Raw genomic sequence first — 21,381 nt, forward strand, 5'->3', positions numbered from 1 at the left:
CAGATGGTTTACATGTCAGTGGGTTGACATTTGCTGCTGAGGCTGACACACCTGGAAAAGACTTAGACACTGAGTCTCCCACTGAGGTGTGCACCATCAAAGACATTTATATTGGGTAGCACAGGTGTTAGCTCGGGGCATTTGACTTAGTGTGTCCACCACCAACTGTCTGATGAATTGTCCAGTATTTTTTCTCCAGGCATTTGTGATCTCCAGCGTTTCAGCCCCTCGCTGACTTGTCCCTCTAGTGCAGAGGTCTGGTACAATGTTCCAAATATTAGCCTCATGAATGAAACCAAGTCATTCTGAGCCAGGAAAAAACCTTGAAGCCACAAGGTCGGAGCTGCAGTCACATTTTGGCAAGTGGAAATGCACATTTTATGGGTTGTACTGGCCTTTTAAGGGTGTTCAAACAGGTAAATAGAAATGGGTGAGGTTTGATTTGATAAATATTACCCTCATCAATGAAATCAAGTGATTATGAGGTGGTGCAAAAATATTGTATTGGTTGTACTGGCCGTTTAAGTGTATTCCAACAAGTAAAAAGAACTGGGTGAGGTATAATCTGCCAAATATTACCTTCACGAATGAAACCAAGTGATTTTGAGACAGAAACAACCGTTTGGCCACAAGGTCAGCAAGGTAAAAAAGACTGAGGTGTGGTATAATCTATCATCCCCAGGAGTCATTTCTAGTGGCCTGCCACTTAATATCAAGCTATAATGATTTATTTTTGGCGTTTATAGATTCATTTTGCGTCTCAAAAATGTTTTTGCGTGACCCGCCCCTTCTCGACAGACTAGAGCAGAGGTGTCAAACTGGCGGGTCCATGGGCCACATGCACATGCATTTGATGTTTTAATTCTCTCTTTTTGATATTTACAGATCTACACAAATATGTTTTCATTGTGAAGTATACGCCATTACGTACCAAAACAAGCACTTTTACTTTCACATTCTCTGAAATAGAATCATAAATAACTTTTTTTTTGCGTTATCATGATGGAATTTCGCGCTGAACAGTTGTTTTTTTCCCTACTTTTTTTCTCCAGACTGGCTCCTGTTGACCAAACTAGAGGGCTCATTGACCCCCAGGTCATTTGAGTTTGACACTCTGGCTCCATTCATGTGTTTGTGGTTTTTTTTTTTTAGTATTCTATTTTTCTGCACCATGTTCTTGTTCATATTATTATGTATTTTCCTGACTATATTAAATCTAGCCCTTGCAATTTTAAACAGAAGGTGATTACTCTAATTTGTGGGAAAAAAAACGGTTCATACCGACATTGCTGACCTTTTTTTGAGTGATTCAAACACAAATGCAGATGTGACATCATCATCAACCACCTACATGTCTGCTGTGTGTGTGTGTGTGTGTGTGTGTGTGTGTGTGTGTGTGTGTGTGCTCTTACAAACAAACAGCATCATTGTGTATGAAGAGCAAAAGCACTTCTTGGTTAAAATATAACTGTTTGTGGGAACCCGGCCTCAACCACTTCACTGTATCAGTACAATGAAGTGATACAGAGTGCACTTTAATTTGCATGGCTCATGATCAGAGGTGGTGGCTATGGACGAAAGAATAGCTATTTGCATCCTGCCCACACACACACACACACGCAAGTTAAAAACAAGTCCCCTCATCCGCTTTATGATTTGATACAATAGCACAATTAGTAAAAACAGGGAGTGAGGCAGAGGATAATTGGCAGGGCAGATGAGGACATGGCAGAGATACAAACACTACACTACACACTTCTACCCAAAACGAAAATCTCAATCGCAGCTGGTGCTAGAAAATTGTGGCTGTCAATCTTCAGCAGCCAAAGTTCTCTGGAGATAAAAAAAAAGTCAGAATACGCCAGGTTTCCAAAGTGCTGCTTTGGCACTCTCACATAAATTCACTGTTATTTGTCTGCCTTACATTAACGGCAGATGAAGAGCAAGGTCATCTACTGTGTTAAAAGACTTATGAATGGTGTTGAATGCGTGGAGACTTGTGTCTTTCAACACCCCCTGCCTTTTTTTTTGGTTTTTATTTATCCCTAATTTCAGTTACTTACCTCCGTGTTTTCTCATTTATTTATGACAGTGTTGCCTGTCTTGTCTCTTTTAATATCCCTCTGTTGCATCCATGTCTGTGACTCACAGATGGTAGCTTTTAATTGAGAGACCATATCTGTGTCTGTGAAGGTGTGGTCTGATTTGATCATGTAAGGCACTTTGGGCTATAATTTCTATTTGTATGAAAAGTGTTATATAAATGACGTCTGAGTGATTTCTTCCAGTGCCTTTATAATGACATTGATGCCATATTCATGTAATAAAAAAGACTAAAATTAAGTTTGGTGAGGAATAATGCTCATTGAATTTAAATAGTTAAATATTAAGTATGACAATTCATACTTGACCAGTTTTTGGAATCACACTGGAGGCCTCCAAGGGTATTTGTATGCAAAATAATTACATCTTCAATCAAAGGTGGTAGTGCAGAGTGATGAATTTTTTTTTTTTTTTTAAAGTTGAATTACAAAGCAATGCCATTTAATTCTTCAAATCTTTATTGTTCTATCTTCTATGCAAATTTAATTTTTTTTTTATTTCCGTTTGTCGTGTAAGCTTTCATCTTTGTAGTAGTTTTGTAATACACATTTAAAATCCCTTACATTATGAATTTTGAATGGCATATTTACTTTTTTTTTTGCAAATCAAATTGCAAGGATAAATATTGCAATTAGACATTTTGCCCTTTCCCTATTTTACTCTTTTACCCTCCTCTCTGTACCATGTACCATCTTGACCATGTAGTATCAGGCCAAAATCATTGAGAGAAGAGACAAAGTGAGGAAAAGTGAAACAAAAACACTCTCTGGAGCCAGTGTGTCATACCTTTCTTCACAATATCAGTCACAGTGGACAGGTATTCATGAGGCTCTTGTTCGCTGGATATCAGCAGGCATTCATGGCTGTCCAGAGGCACCTGCTCCAGCAGAGGGGTCAGACCGTCCACCCCACACAGTAGCACCACCACATGAGCTGCAGGACTCAGCACACGGGCCAGGAAGAAGCGGCCCACCTTGGAGAGACTTTCCAGCACGCCTGTGGAGAGGATCAGGAGTTTGCACTTGTACTCAGCAAACCCGAGGAAGTCGGCCTGTCGGCTGGACACTGCGGTGATGTCGTAGCAGCAGATCCCAGTCTCTGAGATGGGACCAGTGAAGACTGACTTCAGGTAGGTCGCCCATTGCTGTGCCTCAGTGTGATAGATGATTAACAGCTCTGTAGCTATGGGGAAAAGACAGTTTTGATCATTCTATAAACCATCTCATTCTTCCTATTGACATTCAAACATAATACAGGCACGGCAACAGGGCCAGCCCAAGCCTTTATGGGGCCCTAATCTGAATTAGATTTTGGGCCCCCAGTTTGTTATTCACACCTGTCATGGAGAATAACATTGGTTGTCATATTGTTTGTTTTAACATATCTTAACATACACATTTGTGCAGCTTCGTACCAGACACTGATCTAAGGCATTCACTTTATTCACCTTTGACCTGAATGCTTTTAGCTCTTCAATATCACTTTTGTGTTTTTTTTAACCTTAGATGGATACAAAATATGGATATTATATGAATATGGTGACACGAGACAAGCTATGGTCTTAGATTTTGGATAACAGATATGACGATGACCCCAAAAGATGTACAAAAGTATCGCCCTGTAACAATATTTAACAAACTTAATGTAGAGGAAGCAGTGACATGGCTTGACTGTGAATAGATCTTAAAGCTTTTTTAAAAAGTAAATTCAGTGTAATAAAATAATTCAACTATGTGAAATTAAAAACAAAAAAACATAAAAAACAACAAAGGTCAAACGAAAAAGTTTTTGGACTATAGTTCCTAAGATGTATTGCACCAATATTAACTTTCAGCTGTTGCTCTGAGGCTTTGCAAGTAATAAATCAACAAGACTCACATACAATATTAAAGTAATTAATCAACTCCTTAATCCTAGGGAAATATGTAATAATGAATTAGTGAATGAGTAATGCAAACAGAAACAGCTTACCTGTGTGACTCATGTCTGTGCTGTGCTGTGCTGTGCTGTGCTGTGCTGTGCTGTGTGTCCGCAGGTCTGACTTCAGAGTATCATCAGGGAAACAGCACTGCTATTGTCTGGGGGGATCAGATAAGAGAGTTTCCTCTTATACCAGCATTACCAAAGTAAAATAAGGCTGTTTGCTGCCCTGGTGACGGAACAAGACTGGATGAGAGGTTTTCCTTCTTCATTCAAGGCAATTTATTCAGTCCAATTAAATGTTATTTAACCAGTTTTAGTAGGGTTGAAATTTGCAGAACTTGTTTTTTTTACTGTCACAATCTAAGTAAACTACTATACTATACTAATTAACTCACTAACTAACCTGCATATCTACCTACCTACATAACTAACTAACTTGCCTGCCTGCCTACCTTACTAATTAACTACCTACCCACCTACCTACCTAAGTAACTCACCCAACCACCAACCAACCTACCTACCTACCTAACTACCCAAACCACCTACCTACCTACCTACCTAAGTAACTCACCCAACCACCAACCAACCAACCAACCTACCTACCTACCTAACTACCCAAACCACCTCATACCTACCTAACTACCCAAACCACCTAACTACCTACCTACCTACCTAACAAACTAACTAACTACCTACCTCATCTCAGCCTGTCAAATCTAATAATAAATATAATAATAATATTATTTATAAAAAACAACAAGGGAGGTTGAAAATGCATGTTTAGTTAAGGCCAAATCTAAGTAGCATTCATTTATGTGCTAATTTTTTTTTTAATCAAAAAAGGGTGAAGATGAATGACTATGTTTACTTAATGTATAATTAAAGAGTTTCTATATTTTTATGCAGTTAATTAAAACATACCAAAGCAGCAGTGGAAGACGTGTAAGTTAAAACTAGACTACAAACTGAAAACCCAAACTTTAGCGCTCAATTAATAAAGATAAATTATATTATAATTCATAATATTTCACAAGATAAAGACACATTTGGCTGTAAGCAGTACTTGAATTGTCCAGTAGTACTGGTTATCTGTCCAATTCATTATTATGGCCCAGAGTAATAAAATGTCCTGTTCTCACAAGAGTTTAGTTAGTTTAGTGTCCACAGTTTTTTTTAATTGTTAAACAAGAGCAATATCTATTGGAAGTTTTTAAATATGTTTCACTAATGTTGAGTTAGCTTCACTGACTTCTTGCCACATTTGTGTCCTTCAGGAACAGCATAATAAAACCAAAATGAAATGAAAATGACAAAGTTTAAATCATCGCTGGAAATGTTAAGGATAATCTAAATATACAAGTTGGCAAAATGTGTAACATAAGTTTTAATATGGACTTAATATATAGGAGAGACACACATAAAGGTAGCACTGGCACTTATATATATATATATATATATATAAGTGCCATATATATTTCTCACTTCACTATGCTACATGTAAGCAAAGAAACTAACAAAACCAAATTACAAACAAGTAAATGACCTGAAATTACAAGTTAAATCCACTCTCAAGCATACAACAGGTGAATAGGAAGTGAAAAACCTGAGTCACAGATTTGACCAGAGTTGAATTAATTCTGCAGCGCCATCAGTGTAAAACAGAGAGCAATGGAGCCTGAGGCTGGAGCCAGAGACTATTGATGTGGTGTGAATGTCTGATGGTCTGACCTAACACGCACACACGCACACACACACACACGCACACACACACACACACACAGACACCCCGACATGTTAAATGTTAAAGTCGGAGCTTCATTAACTGCCTCCTGACTCTCACCATACTACCTTCTCACAAACAGCATTATGCCATTGATTATTTCTTTATTGCCTTTAGCTCTGCAGTGGAGTCACTGAAATGCAAAAAAACCGAAGTGAAAGAGTGAGTGAACGCTGAGGTGAACCTGGTGAGTCACCAGATCATGCATGCAGATCCTGACACAAAAAAGACATTCAGAACTTCACCTCTGTAACAAGGCAATTTGAAACAGCGACATCTCTTTGGTGCAATGCCACAATTTTGCCCCGAAGGTGGCGCTAGACAAGAGCTCTTGGGAAACCTAAACTGAGAAGGTCACAGTGTCGTAAAACTTTTAGGATTCACCCTGAGGGGATTGCAAACATCCAGAAGAGATTTAATCTATCTATCTCAACCCATCAAATCTATAAACATATATTATAATAACAATAATAAATAATCATAATAATAATAATATGAATATGAATTTGAATATGAATAAAAAAGGGTTTTCAGAGTGAAACTTAAACTTAATTATATTTAATCTATCTATAAACAAATATTGACAAAATAATATAATTTATAAAAAACATATTAAGGGAGGTTCAAAATGTATATTTAATCAAAGCCAAATCGAAGTTGCATTCATTTATTTGCTAATTTTTGTTAGCAGCTACCTTTAAATCAAAAATTTTAAATATACTATTGATTGATTTAATGGTTGATCATGCTCATGTTTTCATTTAATTACGTTTTGGCTGTGTTTTTACGTACACACACACACACACACACATATAATATAGGTATATTAATATTGAAAGGAATTATTGTAATTCTTCATATATTATATGAAGAGTTACAATAATCAATTTAATTTGGGCATTTGTAAACATGACTTATGTCTAGCTGTCCGTGTTTATTATCCGCTCACTCATTTCTTTGCTGTTTGTTGTGTTGCTGTGCACATCCACCTACAAATGTGTTATAAGTAATTCATGCAGTTGTTGTGAGCAGGCTGGACTGACACAGGAACAGCCCTTCAGCAAAGAAAAAAAAAAGTGAATGGCAAGCCTGTCGCTCTCAGCCAATCGGAGGAGCCCGTATGATTTGGGGGGCGGGTCTTTCGTGCCAGCAGGTTAGAGTGCGCGCTACCCTCAGACAACTTGATCCAGAATAACAGTAAATCAGACGGCAGCTCCTCCAGAGCAGCAGCAGCAGCAGCAGCAGTGAAATTGTAACCCTGTTGCAAGTATTTTTGGCCGCAGATAACCGAGTGAGCTCACTGCGGTCTATTTCTTCGGATAGACTCGAGAGTTGTTCAGGCAAGAGCAACGCAAAAGGAGCGTTTTTTCGGTCTCTTCTTACCCCCCTGCTATATCGCAATATTATATCACACACTGGAAATGTCCGAAAACAAGCCGAATGATGAGCCGAAGTTATCTACGACGGACAGGGTGGTGAAATGTAAGTGTTACTCTTCATGGCACACTGAGAAAGACACACTATCACACAGCTCTGAAGCAGCACAGGAGGACTTGACGGTCGTGGCAGCAGCAGCGGCAGCAGCAACAGTGAATGTAGTGGGGGGGTGGGGGGGGGGGGACTGTTTGCTGGCCACGGAGGGTGTTAGCCGAGCTGTGACAGCAGCAGCAGTAAACTAGGAAGTGAGGGTAACTTCAGTTTGTGGAGCATTTAGCACGAAATATGTCACATTGTGCCCATGAGGCGTCATATTGCCGCTTGTGTGAGCGCACACTGTTGTCAATAGCTGTGAATACATGCGGATACACTGCCATTTTCATTCATATAAATGTGTTTGTATACAGTGCACAGCTTCATAGTGTGCATGCAGATATTGCACAACCATCGCACTCGACCCAAGGGCGATTTACCCTCATTTTGCATGCACCACAAAGCATATTTTATTTATTCCCCCCTCCACCTGCAGCACATTTATACTACTGTATGTATTTTGTGTGTTTTATCTGTAGGTGTGTTCTTTTTTTTTTTGGGCTCATGCCATAAGGGCTGGTTCTTCCTGCCCTCCTGTGTTTGCAGGTCTGACATTCCACCTTTGCAGTCTACCATAAGAATGCAATAAAGATCATAATCAAGTCGACTTAGCCAGCAAGCACAGATTAGAGTCAATATAGCCTGCACACTTTCATACACCAGTTGAAGGCAGTTCTCCAACCTGAGTTCTCCCCGAATGCCTGTTTCTTTCCTTTCTTGAATACATGCACCGTCTTGTCACTCAAAATGAAATTTCTCACTGTGGAAGACTAAACGTAAAGCCTTTCCCTCCCCACTGCAACCATTATCCTCTCCAGCACCAGTACATCACAGACATATGATGCATGTGCTGTGATCCCAGTGAGCTCAAGCACCGGGAGGAATTGTTGAGTGGATTTTATTTTGGCTTAGTCGCTCAGGGTTGAAATGATTAGATCATCTCTCTGTGACCATTAGGATTGTGTTTAAAGAGGAGAAAAAGGTTCAAAAGAGCATGACTGGAATCACTGACTCTACACACCGCATTAAAGACAATCCTCGCTAAGCTCTATCACTAATATTGTGGTTCCATTTCATCGCTTTCTTAGGCTCGTGCTGTTTGAAAAGGGAAAAATCCTCATCAAATTATCTTGCCAATGTCTTCTCTGCAGCGAGTGCAGAGCTCAACATTCATGTTGTGGCTACATTTTTGTTCAAAAAATGAGGGTTGAGTGTTAAAAGGGGAGCCACAGCCTGTCTTGGGTGCTTTTGGAATGAATATTTCAAGAGATCGCCGCCCGCCCCCCCTCCCCCCTCCACCAACTTGAAGGCTAATGAAAAATAGATATGACAAGTACGGCTTTTTGAAGAGATTTAAGAAATATCAGCGGGAGACTTGTCCGGTCACGTTATATGGATCTGAGGCTGTTTATCATACGAGGAGATGCCATCACCTTGAACATCTCAAAGCTGTATTTTCCTCCTCCCTGCGCAATGGTCTTAATCAGATTAAAACGTATCGATTAGTCATTAGATGGGGCTGCCGGAGGAATCTGAGAGGCCACTCACTTTAAAACCTGAAGCTGATATCAACAGAGAATTTTCACTCATTATTCATCCATCAGAGTTTTGAGGAGTTTGGTGTTTTGGTAACGCATCACTATTGTGACAACATGAACGCTGTCTGTGTACAAAGCACCTCCCCAAATAACTGCAGGCTAAATGTGTGAACTAATGTGTTTTCAGCTGTCTTGTTTGCAAGGCATGGTGTCAAGGTGCCAGGACAACTTATCATAAGTGCTTTGCATGTTTTTCAAAAAGTTATTATTGTTGTAATGCACCTGCAAAACACTGTGTCAACTACTGTATGTTGATAATAGCTTCATTGGTTAGAGGTTTGTTTTTTTTCCAATTAAAACTCAATTAAAGTTCTCACATTATTTAGCTTCTTAAATAAATGTGAGAACATCATCATTTCCAGGTTTTGAAAACACACCTTCAACATTTACTGACATTTTATGTACCAAGCGATTAATCGGTTATGAAAAGAATCATTAGTTGCAGCCCTAATGGTAACTACTCATTGGGACTTATCAGCTGAAGCAGGAGCAGTCACACCATTTCCACCCTGACAGAAGTATATGAAAGTATATGAGGAATTTTCACAACAAGACCAATAAATGTAAAAACTGTAACTCCCGTTTGGGTTCTTGAATAGAATTATTGATCAGTATTTGACCCTGGCACACAGCTACCAGTTGAAGTTGAATAAGGATTCATCTTGATCAGAGTTGGTTGTCTTGGTTTTGTACCACAATTATTAACCATTTATGCCCGTTACTAGCCATGATGATTGACAGCTATTATGTTATTATTTTGATTGACAAGTTTATTTATCCCATTTTGCCCGTAAGCAATTATTTGTTTGTCAGCAATGAATTATTATGAAGTACCTTATATTTAAAGGGTATTAACTTATTAATGGATAATATAAGCAGTTCTATAATTGATTGTTTCAAATGATTGGCTAATACGTAGGACTGCAACAATTATTCGATTAATTGATTAGTAATTGATTAATTAGCAAATAATTTTGATAATTGATTTATCTGGAGTTTTTTCAGTAATTTTTTCAATAAAATGTCAGCTTCTTCAGTGTGAATATTTTCTGGTTTCTGTACTCCATATAAGAAAATAAATTATTTGGTTTGTTGACAAAAATAAGAAATTTGCAGGTTTGGTAAACACCAATCAACATTTCTCAATATTTTACGGACCAAACAAATACTTGATTAATCAAGAAAGTAATTGACAGATAAATTGATTATGCAAATAATAGTTAGTTGCAGCCCTATATTTAAAGGATGCATGATATTGTAATCAGCTGATATTGGCTTCAAAATGTGTACATTTTATTTATATTTATTTTTGCAAAATTTAGAAAGCTTATGTATGCAAAAAATGATGTTAATTTAACTACAGGAGAGACTAAATTACCTAACGAAAAAAAGGATATATCGGTATTGATTATCGGCTGATATATTGGATATTGGCAAAAAGTCAAACATCGTGCATGCCTACCAATATTTTTTAGTTCACTTTATTATCATTGTGCTCACATTTGTTGCATTTGTATCTTAAAGGTCCACTGTGTACAAGTTAGATCACACTATTTTAATTTGGCTAAAAAAATATTATAATTATTTGTGTACATTCATCTAATTGCATGAATTCTACCATGTTTTACAGTAGCCCACAATGGACAAACGAAACATATATTGAGTTTAAGTGGTAATGGCTGCATAGGTTTTCCAACAAACTGAGGAATATTCGGTTGCATCATGCAATTTCACAGATTGATGTTGCTAAATTTTACACACTGTAGATTTAGGGCAAGATATTGGATGAATATTGAAGTATTGCAGCTTAACTAACACTGTAGGATTGCATGTGAAAACTAAATTTGACAACCACTGCTTTCCAAAGTTTACCAAAAAAAAAGCTCAGTAATGATGATTTTCCATCACCAGCTGGGAAACAGGGCCTCCGAGCCCCTGATGGTGTTCCGGGTCCTTCTCCATGAGAGGGGATGGATAACATCTGACATTTGACTTTTGAGGAGAGGCCCCAATGCTCAGACAGGCATGGGTCGAGAGAGATGGTGGCGGTGACGGCGACGTAATGCCAGCCACTGATCCCTGGCCACTGATCCCAGCTGAGTCATTTATAGAACAGATTAAGTAATGCTTCATACTTTTACAGATACAGATTTTTGCCTTATGTGTTCCACATGCAGAGTAAACGTGCAGAGATATAATAGCATTTCCATTTATTATGAATTCTCCTTAAGCTGTAATGAATCTGAATAACATCTACTCATTGTCATAAGCGTTATTTACATGGGACTACAGTTGCTGTGGGAAAGATAAGTGATTCTTAAAAACTGCTGAGGCTGTTTGTGATTTTAATCCCGTGCCAGTCTGCTACTACGTGAATTTGTGTATTTGTGGAAGTACACTGTCATACTTTCTATGGAGTCAGACGTCCCCTGGTGTTAGTAAAACTGTGCAAAACAAGTTGTCAGTTATTTCATCCTCAATTTGTTTTTTTGGCAAGTGCTGTAATTTTTTTATTAAGCTTGATGGTAGACAGCAAATAGTGACACATGTTTGCTGCACTTGTGGAATGGAGACGACAGTCTACATGATCATGAACTGTATTTATGAATTTGAGGTTTATGTTTTTTTTGGGCAGTTGTAGTTGACTTAAGTTGGATGTCCAACAAATGCAAATATCCTCATGAAGATACTGAACAATGCTTTGGATAGAGCTGATCTGTGTGAGTTAACTGAGCTTTTGATCCACTCAAGGTCTTTAAAGTGAGACATTGAGAACAGCTATGTTGTTAATGGCTGTCAATGTCAATGGCTATCATGACATAGTCAAATCAATATTTCTGTAAGGCTGGGTAACATGGCTTATCAATAATATCTGGACTTGTTTAAGCTATATACGAGCTATATTGTCATATAAAGCTGCACACAGGTTGTTTCTCTGGACTCATGAAATATTTTCTTCTGAAATGTTTAAAAAAGTGAGTGACAAAACACTGTAAATACACTCTAAAATAAAAAAATATCTACTGTTTGTGATCTGTATTACATGATCAAATACACTTACCTTATCACCATGACTATTTCCAAAATTTAAGGCCATGTCATGATAGAGATATAATATCCATAAATTGCCCAGCCCTAGAGCTGTGATTAGTTATTGATGACTCTGTAGTGAATGTGTCGATGATACATTTTATTTATATAGCACTTTTCATCAACTCAAAGTCTCTTTACATTAAAAGCACAAGAATGAAAAAGACAAGGCTCTGTCTCCCCCGGTTTTGTGCTTGGTCCTGGGTGGTGGCTGTAGCAGGTTGGCTACCGGAGGCTGCGGGATGGTGTGTAGGGGTGTAGAAGTTAAGTGAGGTAAGAGGGGGCCTGGTTATCTAGGGCTTTGAAGGTGAGGAGAAGGACTTTGTGGGATGGGAAGCCAGTGCAGGTTCTGGAGGACAGGGGTGATGTGATGGGCGTGCAGAGTTCTCACGAGATATCACTCACTCACTCACTCACTCACTCATCTTCTACTGCTTTATCCTCCACATGAGGGTAGTGGGGGAAGCTGGTGCCAATCTCAGCTGACATACAGTAGGGCGGAGGAAAACCAGTCGCCAGTCCATCACAGGGCCACATAGAGACAACAACCATTCACTCTCACACCTATGGTCAATTTGAGTGTCCAGTTTGCCTCATCCCCAAATCTGTCAGTTTTTGGACTGGCGTTCACAGAACATGTCACTTGACTCTGCTCTGGAATTAGATTTGAATTTTGCTACTTTTTAGTCAGCGTGTTTGTCTTGCATAGCCGTGAAGGGAAGCTGTGCTGGTTCGATAATCTGTCGATTATTACATTTTTTTGTTTTCTATTAATCATTGAAAAATGTTGACCACTGTTTCCCAAATCTGGAAATGTCCTGTTTTGTCCACAAACCAAAATGTTCAGTTTGAATTATTTATTTGTTATATGGAGCAGCTTGTTTTAATAAAAAAAAGCCTCAAACCAATTAATCTTTTATCAAAACGCTTTGCGATTTATCATTGCAGCCCTAAAATGTAGGACATTTTTCATCTATATCTGGCACATGTAATCAGTTATAAAAAAAAAGAAGATCTGCAATATAATTCATAATATAAGTAATTAAGAGTTGTCCGTCAGCTAAATACACCTATCACCCACCAGCTACATCCTGTCCTCAGCATCTTTTGACAGTCAAAATGACCTGGACATGTTGCCCACAGCACAAATTGTGAGTGACAAGATGATGACCAAACATTGATCAAAACCTGTCATGTCCCTGCCTCGTCTTTGGCAGTTTCTGTTAACAATGTAGTTCACAGTGTCATCATCATCAATACTGTGACGTAGAGCCCTATGAAATCCATTTTATTCTTCTTTCCAAATTCCTTTTTGTTTTTCTTTTGTTTTTTTTACATATTTGACACATATATTACCAAAATGTGATTTAAAATGTAACTGAATGAAAACCAACAACATAATTAAAAATGAACTTATTTATGTATCACAACAATGCACTATTTTATCGTGTTTAGTCTAAAAACATGAATTTGTTAGTAACATTTGTAAGATTCCGCATCAATTGATTGTAATCGCTCAATTGTGTGATTCTGCCCTCATTTTCTGGGCCTAGGGATGACACACTCAGTCTGTGTTACATGCTCGGTACAGTTCGGTTTGGTACAGTATGTTACAGTTTGGGTCAGGCTTGCGTTTCAACTGAGAACAGTACCTGGTAGGTGGTGTGTAGATTGTGCCCAATGGCCGTGTAGTGCGATGTTGTACAGGTGCGACAACAGTAAAGCTGAAACGATGAATCGATGAATCGATTATTAATCGATTACTAAATCAATCGACAACTATTTTGATAATCGATTAATTGGTTTGAAGCTTTTTTCATGATTAAAACAAGATTTATGATTGCTTAAATGTGAATATTTTCTTTATTTTTTTGCTCTGGATAACAAAGAAATCATTAAACGTGAATCATTTTTGTTTGTGGACAAAACAAGACATTTGAGAACGTCATCATTTCCAGGTTTGACGAATACCGATCAACATTTTTTAGGTTTCCTGATATTTTATGGACCAAACGATTAATCGAGAAAGTAATCGACAGATTAATCAATTACGAAAATAATCGTTAGTTGCAGCTCTAGACAACAGTGACCCGCGGCATTGAACGCAACAACATTGGAGAACATCCAGAAGCTCTTTTCCTGCTTGGTTTGTGGCTGTTTGTTTAGGGGCCAGTTATTTTGGTACTAGTTCTAATGAAAATCGTTCTGTATGGTACCAAACCATTCCACTCGCTGGAAACACGGCTATAGTCTGAACCTAAGTGTTCACCTTTGTGACTCTTGATACTGTGGAGGAATTAGGCTCTGTGGTGGATTTAGGGCACAGCAAAGCAGTGGATTTGGACAGATTAAGCTCTATATAGGGGGATAAAGGGCGGCTCTACTCAGAGGTTGTAATCTGACTCCATGCATTAGCGGCTGGTTTTGCTAATTCATGTGAACAAATGGATGTTTGGTCTCAGTAAAGCTATACGGGGAGAGGAGAAAAACTGTTTACCTACCTTGGCATTTTTTGATTGACACTAAGCCTATGAGCACAGTCTCAGGATTTGCAAGCCATTGCAGTCAAAATCTGTACTAGTAGTACTCAGTACTTCCAAGGCTTTTTCATATGGTGCTTTAACATGCACCACATTCTCCTGAGGGCCAAATGGTAGAATTCCACTCTGTACCATAGATGATAATGTTGCACCAAAGCAAAAACAAAAAATAGCCTGTGTATAAACAAATCATCAGCATTTGCTATTTCATGCCTGGTAGACGCCAATACACAGTCCTTTTGTGAGCCACAGCGGCTAACAAAAGCCTTTTTGGGAAGAGATAGGAGCTGTGTGTCATTAGATCCCTACCCAGCACTCGGCGCAGCACAGTCACAAATCAATCAAAACACCATCTACAACACATGTAACTACACTTTGGGCACCAAGAACAGTGTGTGGGGGAGGAGAGGCTGCTGACCCAGTGATTGAGAGCAACTGGGTCGCTGGGTTGTATTAGAGGCCAAAAGAGTAAATTAATCTACTTTCTCAACTCAGCTTTCTCTCAGAGGGCACATTGTGCACGGAGAAAAGAAAAAAATAGAACATTCATGTGCACATTAGATACAATATGGGTCATTTCTTCTTCATTGAGAATTTTATCAAGAATATAGATGCAGAAAACAATCCGTAGTGGCCGTTGTTGCCAAAAGCTGGTCTCAAGGATTGTGAGTCACTGTGAAGTGAATGAGTAATTTGTGATAACTATGTATGTATTAGATTTTGTGAATCACAGCCATATCTGGAAACTATTAAGTTAAATTGTAAATTGATTAAACAAAAATTAAATATCTAAAATTAATAACAGCATATTCTTCCACATTATGAATCACAAAGAGTTAGATTTATGCATTAAAAACATTGTCAAACATTGGTTTGAATCCTCACCAGGTCAAAAGAAAAGGCTGGGGTGTCCCTGAACACCCGTTGCTCCTTATACTAGGAAGGTTCTTGTAGAGGATTAATAAATGGGGATTAATAAAGTAACAACAATTCAAAAAAATAGTGTTACTATTAGTTCTGGCTCTAAAAGAGGACAGTTTTCCTCATAACACTGTATCAAGCTTAACAACTTTTTTGTTCTAAATTCAAAGTAAACAGATAATTTGCCACACATTTCTACTTTTTTTTGTTTCTCAACCATGTCCACCTTGTGCTTGGTGTGTGTGTGTGGGAGTGGGTATATGCTGTGAGTATGTGAGTAAAAAGCAAATCAAAGTGGCTCAGCGTGACTGTGGATGAAGCTGTGGGCGTGAATTCAGGTTTTGAACAAGGATACCACTTCAGTTGAGTTATTATTCCACTCGGTCGGTCAGTTTTGACAACAGTGCCGGGGCATACATTTAAGCCAATGAATCTAGTAAAAGACATGATAGTAGGGCTACAACTATAATTGGCGGTTAATTTAGTACTGGAATAATAATATATTAATTGATTAATTGTCTCTGGCTTTTTGCAGTGATCTTACTGCGTGTGCGGTCAGCTGCAGCTGCAGCCTCAGAAATTGACCAGTGGAGTTAATTTGTCAAGTTAAAGTTAAGCGAGCCCCAAAAACGTTTGGGAGAGAATGGTGGAGGGTATTCTATCTTGAATTATTATCTTTAGTGCTAGTTTATCAAATACGTTATTCAACTTTAATATGCTTTTGTCTTGTTTATTTAAGGTTAGCTTTTATTTTCACATTTTATTCTATTGCATGTTTTTCTTTTTTAACAGACAGGATTGTTTGATTAACAATATTTCAGAAAATGGCAGATGAAGAAATATCCCACTTATGTAGTACTAGACTTACAGAGGCAGTTTCGTCAACTATCTCTGGGAGCTGGCAAATGAAGTAATAGTTGACCAGTAAGTGATCCAAGATCTTACACCTAAAACTCCTCATTTTGCAAATGAAAAAGATCTCCTTTATCTGATTCACTCCACATTTTAATGGATTCTAGAGTGTGTCATGCCTCTTTCTTCCATGACTTTTCCATGAAGTATTTTCATAGATTTTCTAGGAAAGTCTTTCCATGGACAGCCATCACGGTAAAGCTTCTGTGTGTCAAACTGTCAAAGCAGGAAATGTCAAAATAAAAGAGGAAATCCACAAAAACCAACAAGGAAAATAAGGACCAAAAAAATTAATAATCCAACAGTAGTAATTTAAAGACAAACATAAAACTTGGTGTTAATTGGATGTTAGGCCTCTGAATGTTGCTGCTGTATGACGGATGCAAAGACAGACAAACTCTCCTGTGTTGTGCCAAATGGTCGTTTGTATTTAAATATGGGCAAGTAAAGGAATAAAGCCATCTGTGTGCTGCCTGTAAATAGTAGATTAGCAAATCGAGAAAAGTCAGTGAAGGAGGGGGAGGGATGTGCTCATCTACTCACTGCACATATCAGGGGAATAACATCGGGGAAGGTGTGCAATATGTCATGGTAACACTCTGTAGTCGAAATTGCCTCCTCTTTGCTATCGCGTAGGCATCGCTACTTGTTGACGCCCACACACACACACATCATACCCGATGCTGTTCTTATGAAGACCTGATGAATATGCTGATTTGTTTTTTCATCTCCACCACATGAGCATGCATGTGTGTGTGTGCGTGTCAAGGAAAACACAGGAGATGCTAGAAGTATACAGCCTTTCTCTGACATTACAGGTGTCACAGATGAGTCAAACATGTGCTGCAAGGTCATGTTTACATCATATAACTACTGTACATCTCAAACAGTCGGTGTAACAGTGCTGCAACACCAAAATCAGAGAAGAAGACACTGAGTTTGCACTTAAGGCATGTGTCCTGTGTACAAACTTTTTTTTTTTTTTTTTTTTTTAAATAAGGCTTTATTCAAACAAGTATACATTACATTGTAAACAATCACAGAAACAGTGATGGAATGAAAAAAGCCATGGCGAACAAGAAAAAATATCGCCAAACACAAGAAAGTGTTAGACAACATCATTTTCCATCATTTTAAAGGCCTGGCATATGTACTACAGTGTTTAGAGCCATCATGTGGATGAAAACATTTTTAAAACTATAAAGAAAATGTTGCTAATCTGCTCATCTTCTGTTTCCTTGAGGATAGGGCCTTATTTTTCTGTGTACCAGCGTCTTCTGTTATTTCGGGGTTTAAAGTGGGGGACGGGAACTGGGCGCAAACAGTGCTCCAACAAAATGTATATAATATATAACAATCTGACTCCCAATCACATTATGAGTATAAGAGTCTGACTTTAGGAAACTCGTTTTTGCTTTGACTCACATGTAACTAAAAAATCCTATTTTAGTCAGACCAATACAATAACTCTTTTTTTTCAATGTCATGTAAACACATTGACTGTTTGACACTGATGAATGAACTGAGCAATTCTTGGCCATGTTTTAATCATGACTATAGATTTACATTCTTTTTCCCCAGCGTGTTTAAACAATGAATCGTAGCTATTGAAGTGTAGCTGTAGAACTAGATTTCTCAAACAATTCACTCGGGTTTTACTTCACTGTGTACCACTGCATTCCACTATAGGTTTATTTTGGCGGGAGTTTGGTTCGGCTGATCACTGAAGCATAGGCACCACCGGGAACAGCATTAGCCAACATGGCATCAGCACCACTGCAGTAGCCCAGTGATTCTCAGTCAGTGACGGGGGCTCGATCGCAGTTTGACAATTTTCAGGGCGTTTGCAACACTGGCCACTCTTCATCATAAGCCGGGAGACCAGTGAAGTGAAGAATGTGCGGGACTCGTATTGAGTATCATGTGCGATGCTTTTGCCAGTTGTTTGCTGCACTGTGAAAGAATGCAGTGCAGGATCAAACCCACTCCCTCGCCTTTTTATTTGCCACTTCATCTTTTCAGCTGCAGCTCGAGGAATGGATCCACTGCCTGACAGATTTTTATCAGATGAGGACAGAGAGAGGCCATGCTGTATTCACACGCTTCCATTTAATTAACAGATCAGTCAATATGTTTAATCAAGTGTTATGGATAAGCTTCATTAAAGTGACAGTGGGGAAAAGAAGCCACTTTGTGTGAGCCACTTTTCTTTTTTCTTTTTTATAATGGATGTGTTGGCATATTCATATAGTTTTTGTTACTTCACAGCTCCATTACATAAAATGACTTAATTGGGGAAAGTCCTAATTACAGTAAATTAGCAGTATATGCTGTGCTGTTTTTCTTCTGTTCACTCACTGCTGACTTGCTGCACAAAAAGACAACCCATAAGGGACTTATTCTTTCTTTTAGCTGTTGTTAGCTTACTAACTAGGGAACCCTGTGTGCGTGTGTGCGTGCATGCGAGAAAGAAACTCCAGCTATACAAATACAGCTGGAGGTGAGGCAAGGCCCAAGGTTTATTTACACTCACTCACATGCGTTAATTATAGAACACCTGGCTGAAAAAATTAACTCTTATTATTCCTCGTGTTGGTGGAAAATACACAATTTGAAAATGTGTATTTGGATTTCTTTTCAATATTGTGACAAGCTTGTGGCTTTTCTTTTTTTGTTGAAAAAATGAATTAAAGGATATGAATTAAAGATACTCACACCGGCTACAAAGCACACTTAGAATAACCTAAAGTCCACAAATGGAGAATGCAAATAAGAGGGGCTGGACTGAATATTTAGGATGTGTAATTGATATCACATGAGGACAGTTGGAAAAAATTCTTGCTCAATAAAAAAACACCTGGTAAATCTCAAACAGAAATTCTACTAAATTTATGTTGTGTTGGGTCGTAAAAGTTTTAAAAAGTGGGTCCCTGTCTACAAAGTTTGGGAAACACTGCTCTAATCCACATTTCAAGCATCTTCATCTTCTTTTTTTTAATGAATCTGGCAAGACGTTAGCATCAAGCTGGTTTTGTTTTGGCTCTGTGACAAACACTTACTCTGAAAAATGTCTCACACAAGACAACCAGGCAAAGAGGGGTTAAGTTTGGCCTGGAGCTAATGATGGAAGGCCACTCAGTCACTCCCGCCCACGTGGAGAGAAGAGGGAGGAGGAACGCTGCCTCGCCCACTCTCCCTCTCTTTCTCAAAACGCCCTCTGCAGAGGCTGACCACAGCCAGAGTCGTGAGGGAGATGTGTGAGTGTATTAGTGGGGAGTTCGGGGGTAGATGCACTGTGGATCTATTACTCTGCCTTTGCTGTTTTGTCTGTTGATTTGGGCCCTGGGGTCATCTCAAAAAAAGTCACATATCCTCACTAGCTGCTGACTCTCAGCTATGAATTTTCTCTGGGAATAGTCTGCTTGTAATTTCAAGGCTAATTGACACAAGAGTTTATTTGTGACAGGCTGTACTAGCTCACCACAAGACAGTCATGACCCCCCCCCCCTGAAAGTAAAGCCGATGTTGGCCTCCGCAGTTGTCGGGCCTGGGTGAGTGCGATCATAGTGAAAACTGATATCGCGTCAGTCTGAGCTCACAGTGTGTCTCCACCAGCCAGATTGTGGAGAGGTTAGTGTGTCCCATGGCTCAAATTGATTTTGTGCCTGTCCAAACACAGCCAGGGAGCCATACATTTCGATGACCAATCATTTAAGCCTTAATGCCATACCACTCCCTGTCGGACCATTAGCATCACAGCGAGGGCTCGTGAACTACTGTATCTTTTTGGCTGTCAAGTGGAGCCGCGTGCTTATGAATGGTTGCAGTTTGCTTTTATTGATTGCATGCAGAGAGAACCTGTTTCCCTGTTGACTCCAGCTCATGCATTGTTGTGCATGTCCATACATGTGTGTCTTCATATTCTTTTGACAGTGACTCATAAGAATGTCAAACGCAGGAGCCTCCTCTACCACTTATTTACATTTTAATCTGTATTCATTTAACTCCCTGAAACTGGATTTATACAATTCAGTGTTTCAACAAGCTAATCCCCACTCTGTGTGAACACCTGAGGCCAAAATGTGATCCATTGCTGGTTATTTATCACATTGTCACACCCAGGTAATACACATATACACACACACACACTCACCCATGCACACACAAACTATTGTTTTTTTTGGCAAAGATACAGTTTGTCAAAGATCAAGTTGTTGTTGTTATTCCTGTAGGGCTGCAACAAGCTACTATTTTCGTAATCGACTAGTCATTGGTTATTGAATCCTTTACTCAACTAATAGGAGAATAAATCATTACAGACATGCTCACACGATATGTGAGGTCGGCCTTGCAAATTCTACATGCTATATTTTTCTATTCCAAGACAATTGTGCCCCAGTTTACAAAGGACTATAAAGAAATGTTTGAGGAGTTTGGTGTGGAGGAACTTGACTGGCCCACACAGAGCCCTGTCCTCCCTGGGCCTGCATGGTGCTTCACAATCCAATATTTTTTCCAGTAATAAGTAAACCGATTTTCCAAAGAAATCACATTATGCCTGATTATTTTTCGTGAACATTTCGTGAGTGCCTTCCTCTCTCTTGAATCAGCTGTCGATAACTTGACTGATGAGAGGGAATGGTTGGGATGAAACAAGGCAAAAATATACAAATTTAGATCCAGAATGGGAGGAAGAGTTCATTCTTACATTAGTTAATGACATGTATATGTATGTTATGCCACCAAACTCAAGCAAACCAGTGTCAACGGTCCTGTTTCAGCTTTCAGCTTCAGTTCAGCTACTGTTCTTTGAGTAAAGGCCAAGATCTAATTAATATGCCAGTGTTTGCCTAAATTAAAGGCCTTGAGTGAGAAGTATTTTTTTTCTTCTCAATGCTGGCCAAGGTCAGGGATCTTGGGCTCAAAAAGGTTGGTGACCACTGCTTTCGTGCTAGCTCAGCCTTAACAGAAACTGGCATGGTTG

General features: G+C 38.8%; 1 protein-coding gene across 5 annotated transcripts in view; it reads left to right on the forward strand.

Annotated features, from left to right (window-relative positions):
* The first annotated feature begins 6,992 nt into the window (after positions 1-6,992).
* The window catches only part of LOC131456093 (protein phosphatase 3 catalytic subunit alpha), an 83,143-nt gene continuing 68,754 nt past the window's right edge, over positions 6,993-21,381 (forward strand). For 3 of the 5 annotated variants that reach the window (XM_058624088.1, XM_058624087.1, XM_058624089.1), the window contains exon 1: positions 6,994-7,288. In XM_058624088.1, the coding sequence (XP_058480071.1) occupies positions 7,228-7,288 (61 nt within the window). In that variant the 5' untranslated portion in view covers positions 6,994-7,227. Of the gene's footprint in view, positions 7,289-21,381 lie in introns of all 5 variants that reach the window. The other 2 variants (XM_058624085.1, XM_058624090.1) reach the window with 1 other exon arrangement.

This window comes from Solea solea, chromosome 3 (assembly GCF_958295425.1).
Source record: "Solea solea chromosome 3, fSolSol10.1, whole genome shotgun sequence".
Taxonomy (NCBI): domain Eukaryota; kingdom Metazoa; phylum Chordata; class Actinopteri; order Pleuronectiformes; family Soleidae; genus Solea; species Solea solea.